Source organism: Serinus canaria, chromosome 4 (genome assembly GCF_022539315.1).
Source record: "Serinus canaria isolate serCan28SL12 chromosome 4, serCan2020, whole genome shotgun sequence".
In the NCBI taxonomy this organism is placed as follows: Eukaryota; Metazoa; Chordata; class Aves; order Passeriformes; family Fringillidae; genus Serinus; species Serinus canaria.
In genome coordinates this window covers 49219799-49231814 of record NC_066317.1, presented here as the reverse complement: position 1 = coordinate 49231814, position 12016 = coordinate 49219799, and the positions used below count along the sequence as shown (strand labels likewise).

Genomic DNA, 12016 nt, shown 5'->3' with positions numbered 1-12016 from the left:
GCAGTTTTAACTACAGTTTTCACATATTGGCTGTTCAAAATTGGTCATATTAGGAGAATTGTTTTGCAGATTGTCAGAAACTCCCAGCACAGTCAAGTCAATTGCTGGATTTAAGGTGCATGTGAATAGTTTTTGAAGGAAATGGTGAGAAAGTAGTGGTGCTTGTTGGAGCTTTCTTGGTGAGGGAGGTGTCTTGGAAGTACACAACAAGATTTTTGTAACAGCTATGTCAGTTTTAGGTTGGAGAATGGGTGATTTGTTTAAATATGGGCAATGTGTAATGAAGTTACCTGTTGAATAGTGAAAGAAATTGAAATTCAGAGCAATGAGATGCTTGTACCACTTAGCACTACTCAGCAAATAAATTCAGATAAAAAATCAACTACATTTTATTTTAGACCTTGAGTTGCAGAAAAAAAAGTGGTATAGAAAGCACAAGTATCTCTGCACAGGAAAATGAACTCGATTCATTAATTAAAATTAATTAGGTTTCAGCCTCTGTCAGAGGTGTCAAACTGTTAAATCCTATGTGCTGAAAAAAAGTTTAAATTAGAAGAGTTTAAATTAAACCAGCTGTAGTTAACACCTACCTATCTGTTTATGTGCTTTGTGGTGTGGGCTATATCTCTTCATTATTTAAGCAAATTTTTTAAAGATCATTTTGTAGTAGCATTGCAAATACTATAAGCTGTTGCCTTAGCATTCTGTGCTTAAGAGTGTTTATGGGGTGTAAGCTATTTGTAATGTGTTTGCCAATACTGTTTTAGCAGCACAGTTATTATTTATTAAAACCAGTTGGTCACTCAGTTCTGCTCCTTTCAGAGCAAATATGTGCTCTTGATTTCCAGCACAGAAGTTCGGCTACATCCAGTAAGTACATGATTAACGTTTGGATGCTTCTGTGCCTTCTGAAATGTCAGGGCATTCCTTTCTCAGGGATTGATAATATTAGCAAATGAAATTAATTTGGAGGTAGTGAGTACTTTTTAAAAAGTTTTGGCTTTAAAAGAAGATCAAAGTCCAAAGCATCCAAAGCTGATTTTAATCAACAGTGTTAAACAGTTTTTCAAGAATTCCTCATTCAGCCACTGCTTTAAGTTGTATATCAGATTAGAAGAACTTGTTGCTTCTTGTGATTCTGTATCTGAAGCTTTCTGATTACAGAAAGCTCCTGGTCATTTTACCACATCTGGTTATGAAGTTAAATATTCCTGGCAGCTGGGTAAAATAATAGGAATATTATATCTTTGGTTACAGAAGCTTGCACTCCTCTTATTTTCTGTGCCATGTGTGAAAGATTGTGTTGAACTACCTGAATGGAAAATCTGAAGAGAACTAAGGATGTTGTTGATGTCTTTTCTTATGGCAATTGAATCTTAAATGACTTCAAAATTCTCGTTTGTTTGCCAGGCTAAATTTTGTAAAGTTTAAAATGCAACAAAGAAAAATAACATAATGTAGTAAATAAAAGGCTTAATGGATTCTTCTGTCCAAATTCTCACCATATGTTGTCTGACTTTTTAACCCCAGAGAGTGGATGTGACTGGTAAACACTGCCTGTAGAGAGCCATGTGTAAACAATTCCATAGTGAGGTTGGTGGTAATGCATTATTATTGAGCCTCCTCTCTGTCAGCCCTTCCTTTCTACTTGAAGTGTTGAAGTTTCTAGTCAAAGATTCATCTTTTTGTCTTGGTTTTGACAGTTGAGCTTGGTTAGACTAAGTGAACATTCTGAAAATAATGTTTTTTAAATTTAGGCTTTTAGATTGGTTTGTCACTTAAACCTTGTTTAATATTAAGCTGGATTGATTAGGAAAATATTTGATAAACTAATTTTTTCTTAGTGATTTACAAATGAAATATCCTTGTTCATATCATTTCTGATCAGATATTGTCTGTTTTAGTTACTACTGAGGTAATTCACCATCTTTCCATGTACAGACTTTCTTTAGTGTGGGCCCTGGTACTAATATAGCCTGATACTTCCTTCTTAATCTTTTGTACTTTGTTTTTGTGTCGTCTTTCCATGTAAGAGTTTTGTGTAATGTGTTAGTTGATCCTTTTGGAGTGTAGGGATACTCTTCACCTTAGGGTTGAAGCACTGCCATCTGAAGTGAGCAGCTGAGTATAAATGAATAAATGAGCTCTACAAATTCCATCTTAGTCCATTGTTCCTACTGGTCTTGTCCTTTGTTGGGTACTGTATGTAGTGGAAGCATAAGAGGAATGCTTTTGAGGTACTTGTGGATGAGATAGAATATTTGAGCAACATTTCCATCTGGTTCATGAGAAGTGTCATCTGAAATTCAGTATCTTGAAGAAGTTTTCACCAGCTCAGGAAAGATGGTGGTTTTCCCAGTGAAGTGCAATTTCTCAGGGAATCCTTGGGTTTGACCCAAGACTTGTAAAATTCCATTGTACAGAAAAATAGTTCTGAAGTGTAGTCCAAATATGAACCTCAAATGGAAAATTACCATATGATTACCATTGATCAAATATACTAATAGTTTATCGAGTCACCTTGCCAAATCCTGAACCTTAGAGAGCAGAAGTGCTATAGGCTTGTACGAGTAGCATGTATGAAGGTAGAATATTATGTGGAAGCAAAGGAAGTAATATATTTGAAAGGAGTTGGGGCCAGGTCAAACGTGGAATTGGAGTCAACAGAAGCTGACTAAGTTGGCAGATGAACAGGGAAGCAGTCTTTCAGTGTGTGCTGAAGCATTCAGATCCTGCTTAAGTGCACCTACTAATCTCATAAAAGTTCTGAAGGGTGCACATTGCTTTGCTGTTAACACATGGCAGTTTGGTTCAGTGGAATGTGAGCTCCCAGTTAGATGCAGTTAAATTGCTCTAGTGTTTATCTTTGCTTTCTCAGATATCCTCCAAATCCCCAGTGTGTAACAACACAATATTCAGTTCCTTGTCACAGTATTTCTGCTCTTGTCTGTTCTGCATCTGGAAGCTGGGTGGTATGTCTCTCTATCACCTTGCATGTTCATGGGCATGGGTTAGTGCTGACTTACCAAATGTCTGAGTTTTTTATTTTGCTTGGAGGGATTACCTTCACGTTCCACCTTCTTCCCTCCTTTACCAGCCAAACAGCTGATGCAACTCTGTAGACTTCTGACAGGCTACCTGAGCAGTTAAACAGGTTCATTTTGCTTTCTGTAAATCCTGCCAGCATGCAGACAGGAAGGAAGGCAGCTTTTGAATGTCCTGCACTTTATCAGAGTAGACTTTAGACTTTCTGTTAAATGTCCACAAGTGATAAGAAGCGAAAGAAAAAATAGAAAAGGAGCTGCTTTTTGAAAGGCAAAATCAATCCTAGGATTCTTCACAGAAGCATTAGAGGTAGGGTTGATAATCATAATTGTTCAGCTTATAAAATTTTGTAACGTTTTGGTTTTCTTTTATAGCCTTAAGCAGTATTTCTTTTAAGAAGACTGATTTTATCAGATTAGTCAGCAGCAGATGGGAAATTTTCTACCTGAATGGAAGCAGGGCTGTGGTCTTTTAATTAATGCTTTGCAGCAGTTCAGGTGTTGTCACAGTTTGACCACTGGAGAACGGCAAGTGAGTAACATCTCTGATAAACTTGTGAATTTGGTACTTGAAGACCAATCCCTGAAATTTGTCCTGAGGAAGTGGGATGTGTACATTAAAGACAGGAAGATTCTGGATGTTGAATGTGTTTATTCTTGCTTTGAGAATTCAATGTGTTTTATCCGTTTCCTTGCATGTGTTTTGCCAGCCTGGGTTTTTTTGGGTTTAGGGCTTTTTAGCAGCTAGGTAGCCATAAACTGTATCTGGACATAGTCTATTATTTTCTAACATATTAGTGCATATATGCAAACATAAAATCAGAATACACATCTGACGCTAGAAGAGATACATAAACCTCTGGGAGGATGTGTAGAAGAGACTTGCTTTCCCCAGGATGTGCCTGCATTCCATATTGGATGCTTTGAGAATGGAACATGAATGTAAGATGTGAATAGACCACAGACACAGTACAGTAGATAAGGGGTTTCCTATCTAGATCACTTTTACTTTTTTGCATTGGTGTATGGTGAGCATTTCTGTTGATTCTTCTTTCTTATGTTGTCATTATTGTATGCAGCCTTAGAGGAAATTAACAACTTCCCTTGAAGATTGTCTTTTTATTTCTTTTTTATTTTATTCCAAAAAAAAAAAAGTGAATTCTACCAGCATTATCCTTTAGAGCATTTCTCTTTAAATATTTCTTAATATGCACTAAGAAAATTGGGATCAAAGCTACTATATTTAGAAATTCTACATTAAAATATACAGAACATTGTTGACAGTATAGCATGTGCATCAAAACCTACAATTGCATCAAAACCAGCAATCAAATAAAAGTAATTTTCCTTTCATGGTCAATACAAGTTGAAAGTTATTAAGTGTGTGTATCTTCTCTGTGTACTGTCATTTGCCTGTAGCTCTTTCATAATTGCAGATCTTAGCCCATTGAAGTCTTTCCATTTACCTCTAAAGAAAAAAGATTAATGTTTCCCAGTTTTATTTAATGAATATAATAGTCTCTTCATTGATACTTTTCATAACCAGCTGTATTTCTGAGTGCACCTGTCAGTTTTCCTATTTTCTTTGCAAAAATGGTGATTGCCATTAAAGTGTCAGATATTTGACCTTTGCCTAATTCTCATTCCCATGATGTTCATTATTCATTGCAATGCTGTAGATACTAGAAGTCTGGGTATCCACATCTAGACCCAGAGTGCAAGGTTGTAAAGGTTTAAATTGTTCTGATAGCTGAAAATGTTGCACTCTTTTTTATATGTGTATTTTAGCCCTAGACTTTGTGGTGGCAAGCAAATAAATATTGTATAAGGAAATGGGTGGTATTTGGAGCCACTCTACTTCTCTCTGACTCTTTGAGAGGAGAAGATTGAGAGTGGCAAGACTTAGAAAAGCAGAAGTGAACAGCTGTGAACATTTCCATTCTTAGTCATTTGAGCTCAGTTGTGCGAGTGCCTTCGAACAAACAAGGAAAGAATAGCTGCAAATGAACTGCATGACTCAAAGCAGAGTGACAGTCTGGGCAGAACTTGAAGGGGGGAAAACCTTCCTATTTTGTTAGTTTTGAAGAGATGACATGATGTCTGTGTTTAATTCAAAATCTTTACCACCATGCTAGGCAATGATAAAGACGTGTGGCACTGAGCTGCCATCAGAATAATTGCCTCAGGAATATTCCTTCTGCAGGAGCTGTTTGAAATAGCACACAGAGATGTACTTGTCCTTGGCTGGCAAGGCTGTGAATGGATTTTGTTGCACTAACTTTAAAGCACTGTCTTGCATGTATAGCTCAGGGAGCCATTTCATAGCCATTCTGTTTGGGTGAAGAAGTGCTGTTGCTATGGCCTTCTGTTTGAGATTTGGTAGGAAAAGATTGGTTGTTTTGACCATTCATTTTAAAGCTGGTGAATTGAGTAATTTTTATTCTAGATACAGGTTGTGTCAAAGACTACTGAGCCTTCAGAGAAGCTATATAAAACTATAAAATTAAGTGATACTACAGCAGGTATTAAGAAAGTATAACAGCTTGTGCTTCTTAGATTATTACCTATGTAAACAGTGTTATATACCCTTTCCCTAAAAATAAATGATTTTTCAATTTGCCTGAGATTTATTTAATGTTCTCTTCCTTTTGTAATGTTTTCAGTCTTAAAATTGCTTTGCATGCTTGACAAAATGATGTCTTTTGTGGTAGGCCATCTGAAGCCAAGAGAAAAAGTGCAGAAGGTTATGATATGGTTAAAAATGAGAAGTGAAAGCAAGCATGTTTTTAAGTGCCTGTCTCTCTTTCCACCTATTTACTTTAAGAACTGGTAATCATCCCATTGTATGGCCTTAGGTGTGTTTGTGCAGCTAAGGGCGTGTGTTTTCTTTGTTAAACAAGCTTAAGAGATTATTCTTCAAATTATGTGGGTGTTATTTTTGATTTTATCTGCTATTTTAGTCATGCCACGTTTCAGGTGTAGGTTATGTTTTTCTGATTTCTCAAACTTGCCTTTTCCTTTCAGTTCTCTGCGTGTAAAGTTCTTATTAACAAGATGTGATCCTGGCGTGTGGTACAATGTTTTTATCAGGTTATAGAAGAAAATATTCTAGGCTTTAGCCTGTATGATTCTTATTCTGAAGGAGCTTTCTGTTTGAAACTGTCATTTGGGAAACCTAGTTTGGTATTGCTACCTCTTATCTATCTATCTATCTAGATATAGATGGATACATTAATTAGTGTGTGTATCTATAGATTTGTGTATTTATATACATGCAAACTGTCCCTTCATTCACATGTTCGTGACATCCAAGTAGTTAACAACAGCTTCTCTTTTTCAAAGATTACTGTGAATTGGGAGACCTCCCACCCAGATCCCCATTGGAGCCAGTGTGTGAGGATGGCCCCTTTGGGCCAGTGAAAGAAGAAAGGAAGAGGACACCCCATGAGCTTCGTGAGCTGTGGAAGAAAGCCATTATTCAGCAGATACTGCTCCTCAGAATGGAGAAAGAAAACCAGAAGTTACAAGGTTGGTGAAGTTCTTCAGTACTACACCCTACTGCAATACAAATTCACCTTTTGGTTTTCTCTGTGGCCTTGGTAGTGGAGTGCACCAAGCCTTAATGAAGCATTCTAGGAACCCACAGGTTTTTTATTAACTCACCTTGTTATTTACTTGATCTGAAGGGACACTCTCTTTACCATGGCTGGCATTTTTTAGGCTGATGTCTAGAAGCTCTCACAAGGAATTCAGCATGATCATTATCATGAACTGATTCTTTTCTACATTCACATCCACGAGTCCTTGTCTAAGTATTGGTCATTGCAACGTTGTGTTTAGCCAGTCTTGAGGCTCAAAGGATGTTCTTAAAGAGGTTGTTGTGGACATGAAACTATGGGTTCCTGCAGTAGTACCCACACTGTGCAGCCAAGGTTTCTGCAGAGTGGTAATGACTTAGATCAGTCCTTGAGAAACTGTAATTTTCAGTTGTTCTTAACCACAGTTTTTCCGTGAATGACTTAGCTGCTACAAATCCATTTTGGTTGCACTTTTTACACATAAACAACAGGTGTATGCAGAATCACAAGTAATTGCCTTTGAGAACTGCTCCTTTGAAAATATGAATGATGAGGACAGAAATTTTTATCTGGGTGATTTTAGATGTTCAGGGAGGGAGTGGGCACGTGAACCTTCAAAAGGCAAGGTACCTGGCATGAAAACGGCAATATCTCTTTTTCTTTCTCAACTTGAGGAAGGACAGACTTCCACGAAATGTGTAGAGAGAGGGCCCAGCTGTATGGAAAGTTCAGTACATCAAATATGAAGTCTTTCTTTAAACTCAGGCTAAGACACATGGCTGGAAAGACAGACCACCTCTTAGGTATTGGATATGGCCTGCCAAAGCACTTGGCCCACCTGTTGGCTGTTTGCTCCCAGCAGTGTAGCTCTCCTGTTTCAACCCTATCTGAAGAACACCTGACACCTGAGTTTCCTAAGAACCCCACAGGTGACAGGCATGTTCCCAGAATGTACTAGCTAATCCAGTAAAATAAAATATGACCATGGATACCAGATATGCAGTGTCCTTGGCCAGAGGCTGAGGCCATCTAGAGAAGAGGTGCTAAGAGAAATTATTTATACAATCTCTTCAAGCTTAGAGCTGTGCTGTTGTAAATGAGCTTCTGTAACTTTTTTATGGCATTTGGAAATAAATTTTCTTTGTTTTGTGTATTTATACTCCTTTTTTTTTTTTTAATTTATCTGGCGTTCAAATTATCTGAATTTATAGCCTGCAGTCAAATTTTTGCCAAGTACAGGTCATTAATATCTATACATTTTTTAGCAAGTTTAACTAGATGCTGCAATTTTGTCTGCCCAAAAGAAAAAATTGCAAAACTATCACACATATGTTAAGATGAGCATGTCTGAAAAGCCAGTTAGTGAGTGAATGAGGTGGGTGTTGGCAGAACTGAAGGCCCAGCTGTGCTGTATGCCCTGTGGGGTGAGGAAAGTGTCCTAGGTAGCTGCTACATGAAGGTGCTGAGACAATAGTTGGAAACAACAGATGCCTGTGCTGCAGTGAGCGCAGCATCTTTACTAGTAGTGCTTACGTGTGATATTGGGAATTGGGTAGTGTCAGTATCTAAATAAGCTTGTTGAAAAAGGCATATTCTCACCTCAGTCCTCACAAGTCACATTTTTGCACATAGCATAAGAAGACTGAATAAAGCAGAAAAGTCTGAAAAGTTGCCAAGCACCAGAAAACATTTGTTTGCTGAAGATGAAACATTAAAAGATTTCTCCAAGTTTTTTTTCCTATAACCTGAAATACTATGAGTGGATGTATTTCATGTATCTGTAGTTAATTACTTAATTAAAAATTAAATATTCTGAGGTCCAAATCTTGCAAACACTTAGGTAACCTCACAACTCACATGAATAGCCTCACTGAATGAATAAAGTCATTCACATGTGAAAGCATCTACAAGATGAGGAGGTACCCTTCTCAGATATAAACAGTTCTTTTCAGTTTTTAAAATCTAGATGCTTGTGTAATTAGTGGGAGTACAGGACCAGATAACCCTTTGTGACTTTGGAATTCAATAATCTAAAAAACCTGAATTGCAGATACAGATCTCAGAACAAGCTGAGTTTATTGTGTTGATAGTGTCATTTGCAATGCAAATAGGCAATCTTTAACTGTTTATTAAATTTATATAAAGGAGTTGAAAATACAAATAAGGGAGAGTTAAATTATGAAAAGATAATATAATAACATTTCAACATAGATTGTCTCAAGACTGAAATGGATAGGAGTGATTCTGAGTTCATACTGTGAAATCCTCAAAAGTAGCAGCAGGCTTATGATATATGGCAGAATATCCTCAAAACAAAAGTATCTTGTTACCTTTACAGTAATGCATCATCACAACAAAGAAGTGCTGTAAACACATTAGGGCAAATTAATAAAAAACATGTGGTCCCTTCATGATACACTATTTCATAAACATAGTTTCAAATCATATTATTTGTAGGAGAATTACTGTTTCATTTTTATTTGATATTATAGAGTCTTTCCAGACTTTTATGTATTTTGAACTTTTGCTCTGCTTCATTTCCTGCAAGTAGAGAGCTGCTCTTGTCCTGGAATTAGGTGCATTTAGTACTCAGCCACATTTCAGCCTAGTTAAAAATTGGAAACCTATTTTGTTAATTTCTCCATAAATTTCCCACTGTTTCTCTCTCCTCAGTGCTGTCTTTGTAGCTTCATCTTGGTTTTCTTATAGCATTTTCTTTCATTATTTCATCCTTTTAGGAATAGATGACTGACAAATTTGTATCTCATATGAACTACACCTCTTTTTCTCCTCTTCTGTTTTTTCAGTCTTATTACCTGCACAGATCCATCCACTGTCACAAAACATGCTTAATTATTTCATTTACATGTTTAACATTAATAAATCCTGTTTTCCAGGCACATTATAGTACTAAAATGCCCCCACAGGAAAAAAACTTTAAAGCTTTACTGAGACTCCCTTTGAAATTCTCACTCTACTTCTAAACTTTGGAATTACACTCAGCTACAGAATCATTTTCATTTCTGCCATGGTTTTTTGATGCTTTCCCAGCTATTGTTTTTACTTAGTTACCACTATTACGGGGCTGTATGTATAACAAATAGATGACTGAATTGGGTTTGTGTTTTCATTTGCTGAAAGTCTTCTGCACTGAAGAGCTGGGAAAATGAAAATTCCTTTTATGAAAATCATATGTTTATTAGTTTATTATTTCATTAGTCATCATGTCTCACGTTTCTTCATATTTAGGAGTAGGGAAATCATGATTAGGAGTAGGAAATTCAGTTTAACTGGCCAAACACAATTAATATCTTTAAAAAACCAAACAAACCAATCCAACCCCAGAATCATGGAATTTTAGACATTAAATGTTTCAGGTGGTAGCACGAGACAGTTGTAAGTTAAATTAATCCATTTTACAAATAGTAAACAATATTAACTGCTACATTTATTATATCACTTTTTAGCATCTGAAAACAATTTGCAGAACAGACGCCTGAAACTTGACTATGAAGAAATCACACCATGCTTAAAAGATGTAACTTTGATTTGGGAAAAAATGTTGAGTACACCTGGAAGGTCAAAGATTAAATTTGATGTGGAAAAAATACACTCTGCTGTTGGACAAGGTAAACTGGTTTTTGAGTTGTTGAAATGCATGTAGATTGTATCTGAATAGTGTGGCCACTTAACCACTCCTTATAACCATATTCTCTCTAGTTCTGTTCCTCAGGCTGCTGACTAAACAAGTAACAATTTTTGGTACCATCATGGTTATGCAAGTGCAAGTACCAGTCAGTCCCTTTCAGTCGTTGCTGCAGTTGTCTCACTGGAGCTACAGCATACATTTTTTTAATAACATCTGCCCTTACCAGGAGAGTTGTATGCTACCTCAATTCATTACAGTTTTGCAATCTAATTTTATAAATTAAAAGTTCCAATTAAAGAAAAAAAGCCTGGATAATGCCAATAAATGACTGTGTTAATAACTGAAGAAGCCCTCTGCGCTGTTTTCTGGAATTCTCTGTTCCAGGCTGTGTACTATGTCTGTGCACAAACAGTAGACATGGTATCTCTGCAGAACTGCCTTTTCTCTGAGGTCAAGAACTTTCTCTGAGTTCAGGAACTTTTTCCTTGCAAGCACCACTTACAGTCTTCCTCACAGCTGCAGGGCTGACCAGCCACACCTATCTCCACTGCAGCTAAAGTAATATAACCTAAGGATGTTTTTTAAATATTCTAAGAAACTTGGCTATTACTCAATGTTGCATTTGCCATGGTTGGACCCAAAGGCCTTAGGCTGAGTGCTATATGGACTTATTGTGAAGATGGCTACTCCAAGGAGCTTGTTATAGTTCTTTACAAAGCTTTCCAACATGTAAAGGAAGTATCGTGATATAACCACTGTCAGAAGTTTAATATTTTAAATATTGCACCTGACTATGTGCAATTATACAAGCAAGTTAAACCAAATTGCCCATTTAAAATAACTGGGTAAGTCTAGATTTTTAACAATATCAAATTCTAATGTGTTTTGTTATCTTTCCATGTGACTTGTATGCTTGAATAAGTCTTGATTTCTCCTATTGTTATTGTTCTCCATAAGAAAAAAACAGTCCTAAAAACTTCAAGCTGTTATTTCAAACTGTGGTATCTGGTTCCAGTGCATTATGGATTAGACAAGTGAAACTGCATTGATTTCTTGTGTAGCTGATTTAATAGTGAGTGATAATCTTGTGCTGAATTTATTTTATTCTCAGAGCTTTACATACAGTTTAAAAATTAAGGCTGTCATTACTTATGTGAAATAGTTAAGTAACATCTACCCTTTTTAAAAAGAAATAAATTCAAACTTGAAAACGTTTTTATGTGCACCAGTCATTAAGCAAGCCAATAGTAAAACTAGAAATACAATATTTGCTATCTGATTATCTGCCTTGTGTTGTAGTCTCTAGATCACATCTTATTTGTACCTATTGACATTTTTGGTATGTGTGCATCCCACCTTCCTAAAACATACTCATAACATCAGAGTCCATACTATATTAGTGAAAAGTGTGAATTAGTTCTATTGCAGTACTTTATTGTGTACTTTACACAGAAAAATTTGACATAAGCATATTCAGAGACAAGTATTGCAATTCTTGATGCCTCTTCTAGTGCTTCTCAGACTGGATGTAAGCATTAACCTTAGGCAGTTCATAGTATTTCTTTCTGCTTTAAATCACTCCTGCTAAGGTGCTGATGTTTTTATTGGTTCAGAAAGTAAAAGCACTGTAGTTTCATCTACTTCTGTGGTCCACTGGAGGTCGCCAGTAGGGATCTGCCTGACTGTATAGCAAATAGGCATCTTCATTTCCTCAATCCTGTTAACTATAGCAGAACCCTCAGTAG

At 36.5% G+C, this 12016-nt stretch overlaps 1 protein-coding gene across 16 annotated transcripts in view; it reads left to right on the top strand.

The window, feature by feature from the left end:
* The window catches only part of TBC1D1 (TBC1 domain family member 1), a 99097-nt gene that overhangs the window by 71956 nt on the left and 15125 nt on the right, over positions 1-12016 (top strand). For all 16 annotated transcript variants that reach the window (XM_030239222.2, XM_030239218.2, XM_050973606.1 and 13 more), the window contains 2 exons: positions 6387-6572; positions 10090-10251. In XM_030239222.2, the coding sequence (XP_030095082.1) occupies positions 6387-6572; positions 10090-10251 (348 nt within the window). The remainder of the gene's footprint in view (positions 1-6386; positions 6573-10089; positions 10252-12016) is intronic.